Genomic DNA, 22,364 nt, shown 5'->3' with positions numbered 1-22,364 from the left:
AGTTTGTTTACTTCTGAAAGTAAGACTGATATGTTTTAATGTGTTAAACGAAACACTTTTTGCATATGTTAGTCCTTCTAGACTTTCAATGGTATATTTTACATTAGAGTATTTAGGAGCTGTTGTTTGAGTTTTGTGATGTTTCTTCTGCCATTTGGTGCTGCAAGGAAAGTGGGTAGGGCATGTAATATCCTTGGAAGGCTATGTAGTCACATTTGGAATAAACTCCAGGGACTGTGCTGTTGATTCTGAATCAGAATAGACACCTGAGAATGGGGACATATACAGGTAGATGATCTTCTTGCTGTAGTTACATTTTCATTGGCTTTGGTTTTGCTGATGCTTCAATTTGTAGAATTGGGGGATGACTTAAGTGGCAGTTGCAGAGCACTTAAATAGTGTAAATACGAAACTTTGCTACTTGTCCTTGAATTATAGCAGAAGGACATAATCTTACTGCATACCATTATTCTATGTATATATGCATATCTCCACTTGCTTTACATAGTAGAACTAGATTTTGTTTTCTCTCTTCATTTAAGAAAATAAAGGACAGGAGAGGGAATGAAAGTAACACATCTGTCAGTAACCTTAACTTTTTAAAGTTGAAAATCATATATGGATATAGAAAAATAGTTTCTATAGTATTGAAAAATACTGCCAGAATAGAAGTGGCCAAATTTTTCTTCTGTCAGAGCCAGGAGAATTACAGGTTAGTACAGGATGAATCTGTCAGAGCCACAATGTAGGATTTAGCTAATATTGTTGTTTTAATACTGCATTTTGTATGTGTTGTTAACTTTTCAAACAGTTGTAATGGTCTATCATGTGTGTTTTATTTAAGGGGAGTAACAATGGATGTGGGTATGACGAAATTTGAGACAAAGACAAAAGTGATTACGTTGATGGATGCTCCGGGCCATAAAGATTTCATCCCAAATATGATCACAGGAGCTGCACAGGTAACAAATGTCACTTAACCTACCGTTTGCACTTAATTCTATTGTTTGCACTCATCAAATATGAAAGGTAAAAAAATATAGTTTTAAAATAAGCAAGAATCTGATGAAGTAGCTTGCAGGCATCTGATGAAGTAAGTAGGTGGTTGTCCACAAAAGCTCATGCCCCTCTGAACCAGTTAGTTTCTAAAGTGCCACCTTACACATCCTACCTTCAACCTGACTTTAATATATCATGGTCAACCACCTCTGTGTTTATTCGTACATAACCTTTAAACACTCCCCCCCCAAAATGTCATGTTTTATAGTACTTACTCTGTACTAGTTGTCTAGTAAACCGTTTTCTGTTCCATTCTAAAAATTACACATATAACCTTATTCTTTACATGTTAGCCTATGGAAAACTTCTAGAAAGAAAAATTCACACAATTTTTAGACTTTTTGAGGAACACTGAAATTTGTTCAGCTTTTTCTAAATAGAGAAAATAATTTTTTTGCAATTTTAAAGGAAAACTCTCTTGATTGCTGTTTGGTTATTCAGATTTGTGGGGAAAAGAGGGTTTCACACTTATCTATGAAGTAATATGAACAGTTTATTGCACTTGTGTCAGTAAAACTGTATAGTTTTTAAAAAATCACTTCCGATCACAAAGTAAGTGCTGTTCAACAGTCAGTGCTTCCAAAAAAGTTTTTTGGGATAAGAAGTTGTAAAAAGTTTTTCATAAACTTAGCGAAAAGCATTCAGACAATCTGTTTTTCAATTTAAGTTTGTACTCTGCATACATATTATACATGCAAGGCTGGAATCTCGAGATCAAAACTGGTGTGAAACGTGTCAGTTCGCTTTGTAGGAAGTACATCTTTTGTGAAGCATACGACACTTGTACTCTGGGATCACAGCTGACTTCCTATTGGTTTTGGGATGAAATTAAAAGGATTGACCATAATTTATTGAAGCAGTATAAAATGAGTTGCAGGCTAACCCAAGAGAGTATAATCTGACATACTGCCACACCTGTCCCAGCTGGATGTCCCTTGAAATGAAAATGGGAGCTACCAGCAGGGGCTTGTCATTAATGCCTGCCTAGAACAATGGAAATGTTGTCCCCATTTCAGTCTGAAATAGACTGACTTTGATCTCTAAGGCAGTTGTTTTCTGCAAAAACTTCTATTTGTCAGAGGTTTTTTGGAGTGTCTTAACAGGGTACATTCCCAGAATGACAGTGAATGCCTGTGATCCATAAATTAGTTCCAGTTTTTTTCTTTCCCCTCAGGAATTGCAAATTATAAACTTACTTTGTCCGATTATTCTTAAAACCCCTGGGTCTCTTGCACAGATCAATTACTAATCAAGTGGAATAAGAGAGCTTAATATGTTTATCTGGACATCAGAATCCAAATATTTGTGGGATAACTTTTTCCTTTAAAAAAGTGGACTTAATAGTTTTTGTAAAAAAAAAAAAAAAAAAAAAAAAAAAAGTAGTAGCCCTGTTGCATATGCTGAAAAGTTATTTGATTTTGGTTCTCAAGGCTTTCTCCTTCCCTGTGTGTCCTTTGTCTTTTTACTGCTTCAGTTACTAGCATTGTAAATTAAAACCTGTTATATGTATGACCTACTTTTAATTCTACAGTGACCATGTTGCTTTTTTGTGAGTTTGTTGTCCTGAGAGCCTGAAACTATACTGGCCTACAGAAAAGTCTTACCAAGCCATTGCCAAAGCTAAAATTAGAAGAAAGAAGCAAATTTGGGGGCAGTTTGATTACTATAAGTTCCTTTGAAAAGTCATTCACATATTCAATTTATTACAATGATGCTTATTCCAGACTAACACTGAGGTCCTTTTATCTAAGCACCTTAAAATGCATTACAAGAATGGGTGAGAGCTGTTATCAGTTTTACAGGTGGAAACATGACAGCCTGGGGAGACTGAGCTGCCCATAATCATGCTTAGAGGTGTGGGATAAGAATCCACATCTTGTGATTGTATTTAAGCCATAGGACAGTCAGGGATTCTTAAACTGTAATGTTTGTTAGGCTTGCCTATTAACATGACACAGGTGTAAATACATATTCCCAGCCATCTATACATTTTTTTGAAAATTTTTTTGAAAAATTAACCTAAAAAATTAGCCTAAAAATGTTGGAAAATGCTGTACCTAACCATTCTGTTTTTCTTAAAAGCTCTGTTTGTTGATTTGATTTCGTAGTCTCTATAAATAACATGAAAAGAATACAGAAACCCAGATTTTCAATTCTACCTTCACTTAGCTCTCTGCAGCTATAGATGAGCAGACTTTTCCCTCGATTTTTCCAGCTATGAGAGATCAATGTAGCTGTAATTGAACCCGTACATTTAGAATTGTAAATGTTCTCTAATGGGACAGTCAGGGGAGTAAAGTGTGCTCTTTGCATGCACCCCCTTGCTTTCATTGGCACAGCCAGGAGCTGCAAGGGACTCTATTGAAGGAGGTAGCTGAAAGATACCTATGATGGCTTTACATCAGCTGGGATTTGCCATGGTTGGGGAATCCCCAACTGTCATTTTACATTATGCAAAGCAGCATTATCAGAGGTGAGGATCTGGCCTGTAGTATGCAGTGCTAATGAAGTAGTTTATGCATTTTCAGCTTCCACCTATAGTATGTTTTAAAAGAACTGTAGGTGTACTTTTGAAGGAAATTCATCTCACTAGCAGGCGTTGCATCTTTGATGATGAGGCCAGGAAATGTAGAGACATGTCCCTCTCCTTTAGAGCTGCAAGGGGAATTTTTAGCTACTAATGACTAGAGCCATGCCTTATATGCCCTCCCTTGTTCCCTCTCTGTGGCCTGCAGCATGTGCATAAGGAAAAAGGGCAAGATGCTGCTGCCTTCTTTTTCCTTCTAACCAACTCCCACTTCTTCATCCTGGGGGTGGTCTGTTTCATGTAGCATTAGGTTATTGGAGCCTGTCTGGTTATTTCTGGCTGTCATTGGACAGGAGTTTTATGATGGGGTGACTGGTTCTTGGCTACTGCTTGTTGCTGAGGTTACCAACATTTTAGGTTCTTTTCCTGTCCTTTTGCATATTTAACTTGGTATGCTGGATCACCCATGATGCTGGGGAGTAGGACAGTTGGTAGTCTTTTGCTTGGGACCTGGAACAAATTTTTCCTGTATGATAAAAAGGCAAATGACTGCATGGGTTTTTTCACCTTCCATCTTTGCATCTTTAGGGTTTAAATCACAGTTGTTACATCACAACTTTGGCAGGGACCAGTATGTTGTATGGATTAGACAGTACCCAGCGTGAGTTCTGTTTACAGGATCTCTGGTTGTTGGGTCCCATGCAGAATATTGCCTGATGGTGGGGTTTGTCTCCAGGTCTTAAGTAGGAAGAGCTTCCCTGTATTTCATCTCTTTCCTCTGACAGGCGAAGTTCTTTGAGTAGATGTGATATCTTTTATTAGGGCAACTGAGTATCTGGAACGAAGTTCTTTGCAACCGTTTTAGCACAAGGGGAGTATGTTGGGATTCTGATTTCCAGGTCTTAGGGGCAGGCTTGAGCATGAAGTTGGGGCACTGCATACATCCCCAGATTTGTAGAACCTGGGCCTGTTGGTACCCAGTTGAATTTCTCAATGGAACAGCCCTATTGGGTCACGTGACAGGAAGGGGTTACCTGTTGGCTAATAGCCTCTGCATTTAACTGTACTGTGTCACGTTAATGCAGACCCAGAAACAATGATATAGAAATCAATCTTCATTAAGACAAAGGCATGTTAATATACTCCGTTTTTGCGTATAGTAGATTTTGTTGTCATTTGTTTGTGCATGTTCAGCAATGGGCCATATTTACTCTTAATATATTCTGCTTATGGAATTTGCTCTCTGAACCTTTTTTCCCTTTTACTTAGGCTGATGTGGCAATCTTGGTTGTGGATGCCAGCAGAGGAGAGTTTGAAGCAGGGTTTGAGACTGGTGGACAGACTCGAGAACATGGGTTATTGGTTCGTTCTCTTGGAGTAACACAACTGGCTGTTGCAGTCAATAAAATGGACCAGGTACATGCTTAAAGGTTTTAAATGGTTCAACATCTTACATTCCTTATCTTATCATGAGCCCTTAATTCAGAAGATCCTTATTACTTTTCCAATAGGATTGGGCCTTCCTTGTAAGGTTTTCCCACCCAGTTTCTAGTTTTTATGATGTCTATGTTCAGAAAGGCAAGAATGTTCTTCTAAAGTCTATAACTCAACATATCAGTCAAGCGAGATTTTCAAAAGTAGTGTGGACTCCACTCGATTTTGAAAATCTTCCTGAAATACTTTATAAGTAACCCCTCTAAAACTTACTGGAGTAAATGTTCAGCCATGAATGTTTCACCTCACTTGTTTCCCCAATGATAGCTGCAGTTACCTGATTTCTGTCAAGGGTTACTTGTAAGGCATGCTACTGCATTTGCTCAAACATGTGCTTTGTATTAAAATGTTACATTTTAGAATTATATATTGAATATTTTGATTTCTGAAGAGGCACGGTTGTTGAATCTGAATTTTGTTATACTCTGATGCCAGAAAATCCAACCCCAAATCTGGGGACTTGTTCATGAAAGTGTCGATTACACATTAAGTTAAACTGCAGATTAACAAATGTAGGCCTTGCAAACTTAATCTTACAATTTTGTTCCAGTCCTGTTGGCCCTCAGTTCACTTCTTTCATAGTGTGATCTGTGCAGTCTTTCTCCAACATATGAGGTGAGCACTGTGAACATCTTATTCTTTAGGCAGAGTACAATGTGAGAGTGTAATGGAAGTTGTATAGCAAAATATGCCAAAATGCACTATTTTTATCACGATCACTTCTTAATTTTAGGTTAATTGGCAACAGGAGAGATTTCAAGAAATTACCAGTAAACTTGGCCAGTTTCTTAAACAAGCTGGCTTTAAGGTAAAGTAAATTTAAAGAATGAGATTATTGAAACTTTGCTTGTGTCTGGCTAATTCTTTGGGGCTGGGTTGGAGTTAGTTTGTACTGCTGGAGACCCTTACCAGTGATTGGGGTGTGGTGCCATCTTTGCTGACACTGGTGGTTTACAGCAGAGCCCCTGACCTCATGTTTCTTTAATGAGTAGGTACTTAACAAGTCTCAGGTGTAGGTACCTGGCATTTGACCTCTGTCAAAAGTTGATTCCCTTTAGGTATGTGGGTTCCTTGGAATGCCACGAATTAGCCACTCATGTTCTTTGAGGCCTGGAGGGAATGCGTTCTGCAAGGAAAGGTTACAAGCCACTAACTCTTTTTATTTTTATTTATTTATTTATTTTTAAATCTTGGTATCCTAGAGGACTTGTTTGGGATGTTACAGTAGAGTCTTACAAGTCAGGGCAGCTTTCAGTTCAGATTGTGGGTTAGCGAGGATACTTTAGAGACTCTTGCCTTAATTTGCAGATGGTCTGGTCTTTGTCCTGCTGTTGCTTTTGCCTGTTTTGGTCACGTGGCAGACTAAGTCTGCACTTATATATCCCTCTCAGACACCGGGAGTTTTTATCCTAAGGTCATTTATTAGTTAAAGTTGATAAAATGCCTCATTTAATTCTGATTTCTCTTTCTTTGCTTTTGTCTTTTGATAACTAGAAGAGATGAATTGGGCAACAAATCTGCTGTATTTCTAAATAATTTGACTATCCAACTTGATAGAAGCCTTACGTATCGGGGAAAAATATGTTCTTTTTTGTTCAAGGGAATTATAATGACTGACTATTTTGTAGCTTAGTAACAGTTATGATAATGTTGAAGTTGTTCCTTCCATCTACTTTTATATACTGTTATTATTTTAATTAAACACTCTGTTTAACTTGTGTTTGCTTTCTTACTTAGGAGTCTGATGTAGCTTATATCCCAACAAGTGGTCTTGGAGGTGAAAACCTGGTTACAAAATGTGAATCAAGTGAACTCACTAAATGGTATAAGGGAAAATGTTTGCTAGAGCAAATTGGTAAGTGTGCTGTTCTACTGATTTAAATAGCATAGTTGATTACTTAACTGAATTTTTGAGATGGTTGTTTGTATTATTAAATGCAGAAACTTTTATGTCCTATTATTTCTTTTCAGATTATTTCAAGTCACCACAGAGATCAGTGGAAAAACCATTCAGATTGTGTGTTTCTGATGTCTTTAAAGGTTGGTTCTCTTATTTATAAAGTTTATTTTTACTAATCATTTCAAAGACATACAAATTCATTCATGTCTTAAGATATGTATATCTTAAAATAATTTGAAGTCAGTGTAAGATAACATTTTTACAAACATGTTTTAAAATCTGACTTTAAAGTGCTTAGAGACATCTATTCAATACTACCTACATGTATTAAGTTTTTCACAGTGTTCTTGGTGGTGGTTAGTAAGTGGTGTTATCTAGATTTTACTGATGGAAGAACTGAGGCAAAAATTAAGTAAATTGCTAATGGCTATACAGTGAGTGCAAACAGTGGATACAGTGCATACAGTGGAACTTGGGAATTTCCTGATCCCAATCCATTTGCTGAGTTGCTAGCATGATTGGACATTTAATATTCTACCTGGCAGAGGAACATTAATTTTATTCAAACATCATCAGTTTTATTACTCTCAAAATATATTTTAAAAGAAACTTGCCATGTATGCATGTTGTAATTGTACTTGAAACCAGCTAGATCGTGTAGTAAGCTGGGTATCAGGCTTTGACTGCCTATGACAACGGACCCAGATTCAAATATTGATAGTCAGAAAAATGGAGTTTGGTTTTGACACGGATTGTATTGGGTGAAACCAAAATTCCTGTCACCTCTTCTCAAGGCGTTGAGGTTTCCATGGTAAATACTGAAATTGCATCTAAGACTTTGCTATCACATATCGGCTAAACATTTTTGCAACCATCACTGGTTATATGAAGTGTGGTACAGGCTATTTGATTATAACCTTTTCACCCAGAAATAGCTGGGTTAAAGTATTGTTATATGTATGTAGACTATAAAGCAGAAACAGGTTTTGCAGTGAGCTGAGTTTTTATCAAATGAATAAAAATACAGAATTTAAATAAACTTAAACAGCTGCATTTACCAAAAATTAATGTTCAGTGGCTATGAGGAGTAAGTCCCCGATTACACAGCTAGAGCTCCTGTCTACGAATATAGACCTGCTGTTTCAGAATGGTTAGTTGCACATTTAAATATCACTTGAACCCCCACGCAGATTTCTTTGCATACATGCCAACTGGTTCTAAACACAAATTAAATACTTGTATAATTTTTGGCACTCATGCCCGTAGTTTTTTAGTGTGGTGGAAGGGAGGGGTGTCTACATTCTTTCTCCCCTTTTCTGAGCTGTTGGCAATATGACTTCTGTCAGTTGACCAACCCAGTAACTCATCTGTAAATTATGCTAATGCATAACTGGGTATCCAGCAATAATAGTAAAGAATACAAAAGGAGGAAATGGTGGGTCTTGACTCAAAATTAATATAGCATCTGCAATAACTTTTCACGCTAAATGTTAGTAAACCAGCTGTCAGCTGACTTTCTAGGAGTAAAAGAAATACATAGAGAGCTTTCAGAATTTCCAGTTCATTGGACAATAAACTAACAAGAAACACATCCAAGACTGCAGTTTTTAAGGATTTTTTGAGATGCCTCAGCATATGCAAGGTTGTTTTTTTTTTTTTACTGTAAATTGTAAAGAGGGGGAGGGAGAATGATACAAAACTATATAAAATTATGTAGGTTAACCCTTCTATTTATTGAAAACTCTATTAATTGGTTTGTTTAGCAACTATATTTGTTTTCAAGTGGGGAGTTTTATCTCATATTTCAGAAAAATAATCAGATTAGGAGTTTTGGAATTAATATTTTGTTTTCATTATGATGTAGAACTGGCTGCCTTTCAAATACTGAATACTGTCTTACTGGGAAAAAATGCATTTTATCACATTAAAAATCTGCTTGCATGTTGCTAATAGGTCAGCTTACCAAAAAAGAAAAATAAAGACTGCCTCTTAACATGCACTTAACTATCTGTTGTTTTAATTTGTTGCCATGTTCTTTACAGACCAAGGATCAGGATTTTGTGTAACTGGTAAAATAGAAGCAGGCTATATTCAGGTTGGAGAGAGACTTCTGGCAATGCCTCCCAATGAAACTTGCACTGCAAAAGGTATAGTCTTCAAAGGCTTGTTTACTTTCAGGTCAATACTGAGCTAGAAGCAGTTGCTGAAATGGTAACAGATATTCAAACTGATACTAACTGTCAAACATAAAATGTGAAAGCATAAAACGAATTTCTTTAGATGTGACTGTATTTGTATAACTATCTTTGAAAGACTTGCGAAATGTTGCAGCCCTTACAGATCAATTTTAACTGGTAAAGCTTTTTCATGCTCTGTTGGACATGCTAAGCAGTTACTTGAAAGACATTCCATCGACAGTTACAGGGTGCCAGTCGAACTGGGCTCCACGCAGTAGAAACTCAAATCTTGTTCTGCAGTTTAAAAAACAAATTAATAAATCAGTAAAAAAACTGAATTCCTTCTTTCAAAGGAGGCCAACAAAGAGAAAAGGTACAATGTGTTGGAAAGAATTTGTTTCAGTAAATTTGTGAAAAGGTGGGAAACTGTCATATCCTTTCCAGTATAGGGTGCACTTGTTAAGGTGAGATATTTCTTCTAAAAATAATCTGATTCTTTAATCAGAGTAAAAAAGAAAACTCAAAAGAGTTCTGTGCACCACAGATGTTGTCCTTGTAAGTGCATCTTTTTTAGTGTCTTATTTTTTTATCTTAAGTTTTTAGAGTCAGAAAATTTGAATCAGTTTTAAATTCAGGGGAAAGTGTGTGTGTGTGAGAGAGAGAGAAAATATTCAGCTAATTAATGTCTAGTACATTTAAAGTGCTAAGGAGTAAATGCGTGTCTCTTAAATGGATAAAAGTGAAAGCATGAGTCTGTCACAGCTTAGAACAAATCCATTCAAGAGCTTCATAGAGTTTTCAATAGTAAAGGTCATAGAAGTAGGAGCTGGATATATTTTAAAAAGTGAGTAAGGAGGTTTTCAGACTGATCATCTTATGTCTGATACAACTCGTACGTACCCTTGAGGTTTCCCATGATTATAGATTGGAGATGAAGAATATAAGTAGACGATAGGGGTGTACAGAAGTGGCAGCAAGCAGTGACTTTTTTTGTGCATCCTCAGTCCGTTGGATCCCTGGTTTAACTGAGAGCAAAAGGGAATGTTACAGTAGTAATGATAAGCTGGCTACAGGGCTACCCTGGCCACACCTCTACGCTAGTTATAGGAGAGGAGGGAGTGGCATAGATACAGTTACCCTCGTTGCACGTCACCTGAGAATCCCCCAGAGTACAGTCAGAGTTGGAGCGTCACGTAGTGGCTTAAGTGTAGCTGGAGTTGTTGTTAACTATTTCACATGAGGAGAAAATACTTTAGTTTATCTTCCAATACAAACAAGGGATATGCTAATTTATGACCATTTTGCAACCAACGTATCACTTCCAACAAAAAAATTGAACTTCATGTATCATTTTATGGCAGTGTCACCTCCTATGTGCAGTCATTTTCAGCATCTCTTAACAAATACTGCTTTTTTCATGACTGACATATTTGAATTTAAATGACACTAGGCACAGCCTGGTGCATGGTGATAGGGAGACAAAACAATAAATACAGACTTGGTACATGAATCGTGTTTTATTTATTAAGTTCTACAACAAAATGCAGCAAGATTTGTGAAATGGGCAGTATTAAAAAAACAAAAACAAAACCAAACCCTCAAAAACCAACTTTTGCTAAGATCTCTTTCTACTGGTATCAGCCAAGAACATCACAATGATAAAACACATTCTTCCTTGTTTATCCTTGCCCAAGTGTCTACACCTGATTGTCTCAAACTTACTTAAAATACATTACAAACCATGCTTATTTAGATGCTTTCTAATAGACGCTACATTGCTGCAAATGAAAGACGTTCGTTGCGCTCTTCTGTGAAAGAGAGCAATACCACTGAAGGTAAATGAAAGTTGACAGAAGTACCAATAAGAAACATGAAAGGTGCGGTGTAGGGTATCTCTGTGCATCACAGGATGGGTGTGGCAAGGATTGTGATATTAGTACTTAGTGGTATTTTCAAGAACGCGTCATCTGCACCGTGTGATTGGTACTGAGTCCACTCCCATGAGTTAGACAAAGCCATATTAATACGCAAGGTGGTTTGAAAGATTGCTGAGTCCCAGTCAAAAAAAAATGTTTCCTTTTGTGTTCTTAGCTGAAAAGCTTTTACTATCAGTCCATTCATACTGAAAACTGATGAGTAATGGTTGATGAAGCACAAATGTCTCAAGTAGAACTGTTTGTTTGTAACTCAGAACCTAGGTACTTCACTCAGCGGTTCTGTTCTTACTCATTTCCAGGAATCACACTGCATGATGAACCAGTTGATTGGGCTGCAGCAGGAGATCACGTTAGTCTCACTTTGACCGGCATGGATATCATCAAAATCAAGTGAGTGCAAAATGAAGTTTCGGTGTAAGTAACGGTTTGTTTTTAATGAAAAGCCATGTAACTATTACTCTTTGCAATCAGCGGTTTACTTGAAGAATGATTTGGCTACCAGGATATTTAAAACCAAAGTGATGCATATCACCTGGCTTGCATGTGCATACGTTGGAAACATCTGCTTTATGTATAACGGCAGTCTCAGAATACTGTTAGAGTTCATGATCAATTGACCTCCATGCTTTCGGGGTAACTTTAAAAACCCATTTCCTTAGAAGGTCTTTTCCTAATTTGTACATAGAATTACAGAACATGCTCTAAGATATTATTAATAATTTTACATAAAATGTTTATCAAGAATTCATCGAGCTGTAAATCATACAGATGGCAAAGTAAATCTGAACAAATAATAGCACATACCAGCATCTTACTGTTAACTACAGGTTAACAAACTGTTTTCAGCAAACAATTCTTTCAACAAATTTGCCCCTTTTTCTGTTTGTACACCATTTAAAAAAACATGTAATTTCTTTTTTTAAATAAGTTAAGCTGTTCAGACTTATTTAGCTTATGGCTTGTGCAGTCAGTTTATAGAATTCATACACAGTGTATGCCTGACTTGGTCTTTGAGTGAAGTATTGGCTAGCTGTAAATTGTGATCTATGCTAAGTAATCAGATAGAAAATTCTTACAGTTTCTTTTTGGCATCCTAATTGGACCACTGAAACAGAGTGGTCCAAGTTGGCTGCCAAATTGCTCCACACGTCAAAACTTGTGCCAGTTTATATTCTGTCCTGGATGGACAAAAGAGAGTTCTTTTGACTTCCTTGTTACAGAATGTGTATCTACAGAAAATCCTTGTGCTACTGTAATGGAGACTGAGTGGGTTTTACACAGTGGTGTCTGACTGGTTTTTTTTCCTCCCTTTTTTAGCGTGGGCTGTGTATTTTGCGATCCCAAGGAACCCATCAGAGTTTGTACTCGTTTCAGAGCTCGGGTCCTCATCTTTAATATTGAGGTCCCAATTACTAAAGGATTCCCTGTAAGTTTCATGATACTCTTCTGTTTTAACGTTCTTGTATTCTCCTTTAGTGGCTTAGTACATTTCTGTTTATAAAAAGGAATGTCACATTCATGAAAAAGGGGACACACTTGAACCACCTGAGTCTTCTGTAGCTTAAAGAGGGTGCAAAGTTGCATGTTTGGAAGCGCATATCTGCTCTTGCAGGCTTCTGGTTTGATGTAATGTCTGCATATGGAGTTCACTTACGGAGTTAAGCCAGCTTTTTATTAACAAGACTCTGGAGGCAGTGTATGTAGGGGTTTGGCAATGCAACTGGTTTTCAGTTATCTGAAAAACTCAACATATGCTACAGGATTGCACTGATGTAGTGCAGACAGTAAGCAAAAGGCTTAAAGAATTAGTATATATTTGTAACATATGGAAGACTGCAGACTTTGAGAGATCTATGCTTATTGTGTCCACAAAAATCACAGGAAGTCTGGGATGTAGTTTCTCTAGGTGATAAACACTGCTTTTTTAATTGAAGAGATGGGGTGCTGAACACAAGTTAGGTTCCTCACTGAGGAGTGCTTTGAGCCTTTGCCTGCAAATACAGTACATGATTTGTGTTCCTAATTCAAGCGGTTTTTGAGCCACTTCCTTACTTTGGCCTGTGCATCAATACAAAGGATTTTTCAGAAGTCACACTTTGGATCTAAAGACTTTTCTGGGTGCTAGCAAGTAGGGTTTTAGTTGAAGATGTAGGTCGCTGGTTGAAATAATAAACTTTTGTTGTTTTCAGGTGCTTTTACATTATCAAACCATAAGTGAGCCAGCCACTATCAGGCGATTATTGAGTGTCCTTCACAAGAATACTGGCGAAGTCACAAAGAAAAAACCTAAGTAAGTATTTTGAGGTAACTAATAATTACACTAGAAATTTGACAGGGGTGCACTGCATAATCTAAAGCAGATTGGATGAGACTCTATTATGGAACAAGTTCTCTGTTTAAGGATATAATAATAATATGCTTATATCTTATATATGAATTTTTAGCTATAGGTTATACAAAGCAAGAAGAATATCATCCTCATTTTACACAGTGTGACACAGAGATAAAGCAACTTGTCAGAGGTCACACAGCAAATTATTAGCAAAGCCAGGAATAATTTTCAGTTTCTGGTCAAGTCTTTATGAAATAGACCAAACAAGACAATGTCTATATTGTGGCTTTGACACTGGCTGTTTAAAGCCACGTTCTTCTTGGCATGCTACTGATTGACATCACCAGAATGGCCTGCTTCCAAAGAATGTGACTGGATCTCTCAATGAAAAGATTTTATGAAGTCCTTCACCATAGAAAAGATGAATTACTATACAGTCTTTTAAGCTCCCCCCTCTACACATTACACATAAGGTACACTTACGTTAAACAGGCAATCACGCTTTAAGTTGTGACATAGCCACATGTTCCAGCAACCAAGGGCCTGATAAAACAGCTAAGCTACAAACTTATTCCACAAAAAATGTGTAATAACTATGTAGCTTGTTCTAATCACACCATTAATTGAACATGTGGCCCAGTGCTCTCCTGGGGCTGGGGACCCCATCGATTTAGGGGCTCTCGGCCACTGTGCACCATCCACTGTGAGCCCTGCAACCAGTGAGGCTTCAGGTGCACCACCCACTGTGAGCCCTACAACCAGTGAGGCTTGCAGGAAGGGTAGCGTTCCTGGCTTTAGGGCCTTCAGTGGGGGCAGTGCAGGGAATGCTGCCTCTGCTGCAAGTCCCACTGAGTTCCGTCAACTGTGCGGCTAGTAGGTGCAGGAGCTGGTGCAGGTGGAGCTCGGGATCATGATCGCAGCCTCCCCCTGTACCAATGATAAGGTACGATGGGATTTAACATGAGATTGTGTGGATTGCAAATTAGATCCCATTGCACCTTTATCTGCACATGTAGAGGTTGAGAACCCTAAGGCACTTTGATATTCATCTCTATAAAAAAAAAAAAAATGTTGTTTTACTTTTATTATTATTAAACGATCTTGCACATTTGTAGAAAAAAATGTTTATTTGTATGGCATTCAGTAATAGGTGTGAGCTTGGGGATGCTCTGAAAATTGGACGTAAAATGTACATGTGTAACCCTTTCTCCATCCCCATGCATACACATTTCTTGTGGAACCTGAAAAGCTCTAACATTTATTTAAGGTATGTAAAGGGAATCACAGGAGAAATCTTAATTTAGATGAGAATACAAAAACTCCAGATGTCTGCTTTTAAAAGGACAATTTCAGAAAGCTGAAAACAATTGTGAGCCAATTCATTTGGAAGAAAGGATTTAGACAGCAAATGTAAATAATGATTTGGAGCAGTTAAGAATTTTCTAAATGTCTAAATAGACCAAATCAATAAAAAGCCCTACCCAGGATAAACACTTGGCTGAAATGGGAAGTGAAAGCAGCTACACAAATTTAAAAAAATATAACAGAGGGATGAAAGGGGATGTTAATATTAATGGATATAAAATAGAGACTAGGAGTAGTAGAAAATTGATAAGGAAAGGAAAAGGACAGAAGAAGAAATCCATGACTTCCAGAGTTAAAAAAACCCCAAAAAAACCCTCTTTATTATCCCATATTATAAAGAAATAGAATCCTAATAATTCTGTTTGTCTCTTACTAGATGGAAAGCCCAGATTATGTTTTCATGTCATCTTCTGCATGAAATATTTCCCGTTTCAGCAGTTTTTACTGAAGATGTTAAGTGCATTGTTCTTGTTACTTTTTTAAATGCAAGACAGACCTACTTTTAAATAGTTTTAAAAGAGTTGGCCCAAGGGCTCTTTGGATCATTAGTATTGATTGTCAGAGTTCTAGAAGAGGGAAAGATAGGTATATAGCAATATATATATTATATAGATATATATCTATATAGATATAGCAATATTTAAAATGTAATAGATTGACCCAGGTAATAATGGGTCTTGTTAGCTTGACATTGATCCCAGATAAAATAATTTAAAGACTAATGTGGAATATGATTAAACAACTAGTATGAAAGAAGGTAGTGTGACGGTACCAATCAGCAGGAGTTTAAGGGGAACCTATTTTGCAAAGCTACCTTAATGGCGGGAAGGATGGGGGGAATTGGATAAGATTGTAAGTTGGGTTGGTGAAGGTAATGCTGTACTTTAACTTCTATATAGTATTTGGCTCGGTACCAGACAACATTTTGATTAAGATCAATTTTAAACTGGTTAAATAATAGATCTTGGGATACAATTATAAATGGGAAGATTATCACTGAATGAGTACATAACTAGGGGTTCCCAAGAGGATTACTTCTTGGCCACAGGCTATTTAACACTTTACTAGTTACCGGGAAGAAAATCTAAATCAGCACTTTAAAGTTTAGATCAGCAGTGGCCAACCTGTGGCACACATGCCCTAAGTGGCACTTGCAGGCTCTATATGCATCATGCAGCAGACTAGGGAGGGGACAGGCAACAAAGCAGGAGATGCAGCAGGGAGTAGAAAGCAGAGCTGAAGCTGAGTAGGGATCGTGGGGCAGATGGCAGGTGGTGGGTGGGGGCAGGCATGGGGCAAAAGGGCCAGGGGCACGAGGGATGGGTGTCTGGCCCCCTGCCCCCTACTGCTGCTTTTGCTGCCACAACAGTGGGGAGGGACAAATTTAAGATGAAATTTTATGATTAGATTCTATGCATGGAAAATTATAACATTTTCCATGCACAGAATCTAATTATTGTATGGGGGTCATTTTACAGTCAGGTAGATATGGTAACTTGCATTTGTATACAAACCCAAACCTGCCTCTTGGACTCTTGCCTCTTGCCCCCCACTGCCTGCCCCCTCCCTCTTGGACCCCAGTGTAATTTACATTGCTATACAAAACCAGTGTAAATTACTCTGGTGTCTTGGTTGGTTCTGGTCCTAGTATAGAACTACCACATGTCCTTGGTTATCCAAACCTCTTTAGAAAGAGCCTGCTGAAAAGCCACTTAAATAAGTGAAAATGCAGCATCTTGTAAATAATTATACATGATACACCATGCTTCATACTGTAAAACCGCATCAAACTTAAGCGAACATATATTAAAGATTGTAGAGCTTAAGAGAACAACAGTTACAAGTTTATGAGTAGGCAGTCAGGAGAGAACGTAAGTGGCAGGTGGGGCAGCTGTCAGGGTGAGCAGACATCATAGAGGGAAGAGGGGGGCAGGTAGCAAAGGGAGGCAAGTGGTTGAGGGGGACAAATGTCAGGCAGCAAGGGATAGGGGTTAAACCATTTGACTTCCCTGCCACCTGTCTGCCTACTGCCGGCTTCCCCGCTTGCCCCACTGCAGCAGTGGAGGGGATGAATTTAAGATGACCCTCCAATAATTTGATTCTATACATGAAAAAGAATAACAAATGTATAATGTTTCCATGTGTAGAATCTAATTATGGGGGGGTTGCCTTAATTCAAAGTCACCTGAGCTTCAGTTAAATTCAGTACATTAAATAAAGCTTTAAAGGAGAACAATTTCTTATACAATACCAGCAGTTACAAGCAAGTAAAATTGTTGTTCGAATAATCAAGGATTCAGAGAACCAAGGATGTCCTGTTTCTGGATTGCTTAGTCAGCTAGGAAGAAGTAGCTCTGTAATAAAGAGAAGATCTTGAGTCTGCTCAGTAGTTAGCTGAACATGAGTTTGCAGTCTGATGTTTGCCCAAAAGATGTGTAGTAAACCTTGGGAATATAATTAAAAGAGTATCAAGGAGTAAGAACTATCACTGAAGTGCTGTGTTCATAATTATGAAATGAGAGACTCAAGGAGTTCTTTGTCTATAAAATACAAACATATGATTTTACTTACAGATTTCTGACTAAAGGACAGAATGCTTTAATAGAACTACAGACACAACGGCCTGTTGCTCTTGAGTTGTACAAAGATTTCAAGGAGCTAGGAAGGTTTATGTTACGCTACAGTGGATCCACTATTGCTGCAGGAGTTGTCACGGAGGTATGGTGCTTCTGTAGCAGATTTGCTAAGATGTTACTTCTTGTGAGGCAGTAGAGTCAGCTTTCTCAGTGAATCAGCTTTTCTGCCAGAGCCCAGAAACTGTGGCTTGGAAATGTATAGCACTTTTACATGTGATTGGGGAGGGGAGGGAGGTGCTTTAATTAGAGCAGCGAGCCGCTCTAATTAAAGTGCTGCAGTGTCTGGTGTGTTAGCATCCCTGCACTTCAAAATAGCAGTTGACTTTAGTTCGACGAGCTTTAGTTCAAGCGCCCCTGCTGCCATTTTGAAGCTTGGAGATCCTAATACATGAGACACGGAGGCTGCCGGGAGTGCAGTAATTGCCACGCTTTGGGAGTCTCAGTTAATTGTGTCTGCTCTGATGCACTGTAAATCAGAGCAGCCCCGGAGCCCTGCAGATGTAACAACGTCTACAGGCGGCACCCTTAGTTTTACACCCTTAGGCACCCAATGTCTACAGGCACCCTACATGCTCCGATGCCCTGTTAGCCTGAAAAAAAAGAGTATACTTCTAGTTTGAAGAAAATGGGTCAAACTGTTTTAGGGGGAAAATTACATTGGCTAGAAATTTAGAATGTTGTGTGTTTATTTGTCTGTGTCCAATTGAAAAAGTGGCTTATTATGACTTCTTCAAATTTATTCATCAAATACCATAATATTTTATTTATATAAGAGAGGTGGTGATATATTCCTAACCCTTATCCATGTGCTTTAACACAAGTTCCTGTAACTGAATGGCTCTGCACACTGTTACTTTGGTGCCCTAATATGTTGTTCTTAACCATTTCAACTGTGTTAAACAACTCGGAATAAAGCCTTTGATCCTATAATCCTTTATGTGCATGCTTAATCTCACTAAGTTGTTCCATTTTGATCAGTGAATATAAAATAAAGTATATATCTGGAAATACAGAATCAAGGTCTAATTAAGCATGTGGCTTGTAAATTATTATTTGGAAACAAGTTTCTAATATACAGAGTGTTGTTTCAAAGCATTTCAGAGAGAAACTAAAAGGTATTGTTAGTAGAAGAATGTTTAAAAAGAAAGCCTAGAAATTCTTGCTGATCTGTATAGTTTTCTTTATGCTATTTTTCATTTGTTTGTTATGGAATAAATAAAACAATTGTGCCTTTCTATTTTTAGATTAAAGAATGACATTGGTGCCAGGAGTTCCAAGACCCAACCGAAATGCAGCCTGCTAAGAGTCAAGTTCAGTTGAAGGAACAAAGTGCAATTAATTTGAAAAAAAAAAAAAAATCACATTAAACTTCAAGGGAACTTTTTATCAATTTTTCTCCACAGCAGAACGAGATGGCAACAGACAGGGAAATGGAAATGTTGCACTTTCTCATGGCAAAAGCTTCTGTATTTCCCCATGTGAAATTTTTTTTCACAGAGCTTTATGGAAACTTGCTTGGGAAGATGCATGAGAAGATAAGATGGTGAATCATCGTGAAACAAACTTGCTACTTCCAGCCATAGAGAGTTTACATATTTTCTTTGATTTGCTTACTTGCTGCACAGTAATCCAGTGAAGTAACTTAATTGGCCTAATATATTTTTAAGGTTTGAGATGAATGCTTATTCAGGGAAAAAAGAACTATTTACTGCAGTTTCAGAGAATGGTGTTTTGTGTCATCCACAGGATTATTTGCCCCATCCCAAATTTTATTTAAAAAAAAAAATCTTCATTTGATATGTAGTGGAAGCTGTGTCATCAATGGCTAATTTGATTTTCTTTTTTTAAGTGTAAAAATAATAAAGTAGCCTGGTCTGAGCATCATGTTTTGCTTCCATTGAACCATATGATTTCATCTGAACCATGTCTAAAGTCTGTTAAATCAGTCATAATTTTGCAGGACCAATTGGTGTCGGTATAATGACAGAAGTAAACCTAGAGACTGACACATGAGGTAATGCCTTTGCTGCATAATTAATTCAGATTCTGACTTGGATGCTGTCCCTTACCTGCCTGCTGTTCACACCCACAACCTGGGATCTGTTCACACCCACAACCTGTGTTTTGTTTCCACCCAAAGCTAGCTGTCCAGCCTGAGTGCTGCTCTCATTAAGCCTGGTAATCCTTTACTTTCTAGTGGGGATACAGGATACTGATAATTCTGCAGGGCCTTTCTGCAAGTTCCCACATGTGTCAAAGGACAAATAAATTCCTTCACAATTCACTGAGAAAAACTTGGGTATGAATAAGTGGAAAGAACCACAGATGATGATCCTAAAACTCTTAACATCATACTGGTGAGGGCAGCATCAGGGGTATATGATAGCTCAAGTATTGCATGGCACCTCACACCTACCTGAGCCTGACCTGGGGCACGATCATCTGCATTATCCCTGCAGTAAAGATGCATTTTTAGAGGTGTAGAGCACTGAAGACTGGCTTGATACTTCTATTCAAGCGGTTGGGCAAATAATATTCCTGTAGTTTTCTGTGTGTGTACCTCCCTCCATGCTCTTAACCTAGTGGGAGTGACTTTGTTTATAGTCAAACGCATAGTTCTTTCTCCATTTTGTGTGAATTATTCCATTGACTTCAGTAGGGCTAATTATGTGTGTCAAGAATCTAGGTACATGCACACCTGTTTGTGGAACTGGGGCCAAAATGACTAGTGAGACCATATTGAAACTGGTGTTTTCACAAGTCTCAGAACTTACTAGATTGGGAAACTGTTGCCTTCAACACTAAACACTAGACTTGTGAATTATACACCACTGCAAATGTATCCATATCAGATACCTGTAGAGCAGTCGCCTGCAGTTCAGTTAACAAAATGTTATCCAACTTCTGAATAAGGCATCCAGCTTAGATGCCTTATTCAGCAAAGTAGTGTTTCAGTTTCTCATTCCCTTAAACTCTGAAGTTGCTAAGTCTGAATGTACTGGTGCATTGGAACGCTCCACAGTGCAACATCCATGAAGGCAATCTTTAAAGAGAAAAACTCCTGATAGTGACTATAGTTCTTGGAGATGCATTGTCCACATGCCCTTTCTGCAACCTGCACTTCCTTTTCTTTCTTAATCCTGCCCACCTGAGCTGTGACTGACACATACTGTTCTTTATGCACTTGGTGCAGAGCACAAGAAGGAAATAGGTGCATGTGCATTATACAAACCCTGTTGACCAAAGTCTCTAAGCTCAGCTGCATGACACACACGCGTACCTCATGGGATTCATAGAATGTGGGCTGGAAGAGACTTTGGAAGATCATTGGGTCCAGCCCTCCTGCACCAAGCAGGATGTGTGTATAGGCAATGCATCTTGAAGATCTCCAATTTCTATATGGTAAGTTATTATGCTCTTCTGCTCTACCCTGATCCCATAGGGAATCCTAAAATCCTCTGCACTGAATGAATGGAAACACTGTTTTCTCCTGGTTCCCCAAAGAAATCCATACGAATAAGGTTTTTTTCTTCTTTTTTTTTAACAATAAAGTGCAAATACATAAATAAAGTATTCTGTAAAGAAATCATATGTATTCACCTTATGCAAGTAAAGTAGTCACTCACAGCGTGAGTTATTGCTGTGATGAAGTGTGGTGTTTGCTGAGAAGTGTAGTTTATGCTCCCAGCAATGGACCAGTGTTTTAGGGCCTTCCTCCAGCAGGACTTCTGCACTGTGTTGAGGTCGCTTGCTCCAAAAAGTGAACTTTTTATGGTCCCTTCCCATATCACTGGCCCATCATGTTTTAGAATCAGTGTGCAGTAGGTTCAGAGGAACTGTTGCATGTCTGAATATGAATGTTTCAACACCGGGTCTCAAGCGATTGAGAAGATAACTACTGTATATTGACTTTCAATTCTGGTTGGAGATTTTTTTTATATACTTTATATAACTTCATTGGTATAGTTTTGCTCATTGAAAGAGAAGAGATGATCATTATTGAGGAATGCATTTGAAGTAGAGCAATGTAGGAACTGTTTGCTTATTTGCGCCCCCTTTTTTTATTCATCTAGTTTTAATTTGCTTTTTAAAAATACTGTCTTCAAGATCTGATCGATTCCACTACCCTTATTAAATCACTTCATAGATTATTCTTGATGAGCCATAGGAAAAACACCTTTCCTGCATGTTCATTTGGCATGTGAGGTAGTTTTGATCACAGATTGGAAGGGGGAGGAGTTCAAGCTTGGAATGTAAATACCTAGAAGTGAAGCAGTATAAAGTAACACCTGAGAAATCTCACAGTCGAAGCAGGCTGCTCACAAATGGCTGTCCCAAGGTCTCTCTTAGTTCTGGAGAACTTCATAGGTGGTAAATTTGTTCCCTGCTCCTCTTACTTAGATTCCTATGATCCGTCCACAGGAGAAGTGTATTGCAGAGTGCCAGACAGTGGCAAAGAGGAGGTGAGTACTTATTCCAGTTTTACCAGAAGATGACGGGGGGGAAAACAATGTAATTACAAATGACATAAATGCAATTGTGTGTGGGGTAGAAGGTGAGACCAGGAAAATGCCAAATAAATAAGCTCTTCAGTTACTTGACCTTAGTAACATTATTGCTCCAGCAGCTCTTCCTCTTTACACTTTGCTGTTTGAAGCTGTGCGCTAGATCTTCAGTGTGTGTAAATCAGTATAACCTCAGTTATTTCAGTCCTAGCCCTAGTCCTGCCTGAAGGTTCTAGCCCAGTCCTGTAGAATGGGAGTTGCAAGAAATGGTCACACCATAGTTTTTAGATGCATGAATTCTAGTGGAGCCAAGAAAAAGCGTCTGTTAATCTCTCTTCTGAGAACAGCCCTTGAACGACTGTATCCAAGTATAAATGTTCTCAGTATCTAATGTTAGTTTTTACCCTCTCCCTGCAATTTAAAAAAAAAACC

General features: G+C 38.1%; 2 protein-coding genes and 1 long non-coding RNA gene across 7 annotated transcripts in view; 2 read left to right on the top strand and 1 right to left on the bottom strand.

Annotated features, from left to right (window-relative positions):
* Positions 1 to 19,311, top strand: part of HBS1L (HBS1 like translational GTPase) — a 102,252-nt gene extending 82,941 nt beyond the window's left edge. For all 4 annotated transcript variants that reach the window (XM_006264437.4, XM_006264436.4, XM_019479495.2 and 1 more), the window contains 11 exons: positions 845 to 962; positions 4,856 to 5,002; positions 5,814 to 5,888; positions 6,818 to 6,935; positions 7,052 to 7,120; positions 9,023 to 9,127; positions 11,394 to 11,484; positions 12,412 to 12,520; positions 13,284 to 13,384; positions 17,365 to 17,509; positions 18,672 to 19,311. In XM_006264437.4, coding sequence (XP_006264499.2) covers positions 845 to 962; positions 4,856 to 5,002; positions 5,814 to 5,888; positions 6,818 to 6,935; positions 7,052 to 7,120; positions 9,023 to 9,127; positions 11,394 to 11,484; positions 12,412 to 12,520; positions 13,284 to 13,384; positions 17,365 to 17,509; positions 18,672 to 18,683 — 1,090 coding nt within the window. In that variant the 3' untranslated portion in view covers positions 18,684 to 19,311. The remainder of the gene's footprint in view (positions 1 to 844; positions 963 to 4,855; positions 5,003 to 5,813; positions 5,889 to 6,817; positions 6,936 to 7,051; positions 7,121 to 9,022; positions 9,128 to 11,393; positions 11,485 to 12,411; positions 12,521 to 13,283; positions 13,385 to 17,364; positions 17,510 to 18,671) is intronic.
* The window catches only part of LOC132243503 (uncharacterized), a 13,345-nt gene continuing 105 nt past the window's right edge, over positions 9,125 to 22,364 (bottom strand). The window contains exons 2-4 of one of the 2 annotated variants that reach the window (XR_009455073.1): positions 10,311 to 10,384; positions 10,058 to 10,182; positions 9,125 to 9,451 (exon numbers count right to left, since the gene is read on the bottom strand). This is a non-coding gene — a long non-coding RNA (uncharacterized LOC132243503). The remainder of the gene's footprint in view (positions 9,452 to 10,057; positions 10,183 to 10,310; positions 10,385 to 22,364) is intronic. The other variant, XR_009455084.1, reaches the window with a different exon arrangement.
* The window catches only part of ALDH8A1 (aldehyde dehydrogenase 8 family member A1), a 19,996-nt gene continuing 17,039 nt past the window's right edge, over positions 19,408 to 22,364 (top strand). Inside the window, exon 1 of the mRNA XM_006264433.4 lies at positions 19,408 to 21,890. Coding sequence (XP_006264495.1) covers positions 21,753 to 21,890 — 138 coding nt within the window. The 5' untranslated portion in view covers positions 19,408 to 21,752. The remainder of the gene's footprint in view (positions 21,891 to 22,364) is intronic.

The sequence above is a fragment of the Alligator mississippiensis genome, chromosome 1 (genome assembly GCF_030867095.1).
Source record: "Alligator mississippiensis isolate rAllMis1 chromosome 1, rAllMis1, whole genome shotgun sequence".
NCBI lineage: Eukaryota > Metazoa > Chordata > Crocodylia > Alligatoridae > Alligator > Alligator mississippiensis.
This window is presented reverse-complemented; position numbering and strand designations above follow the sequence as displayed.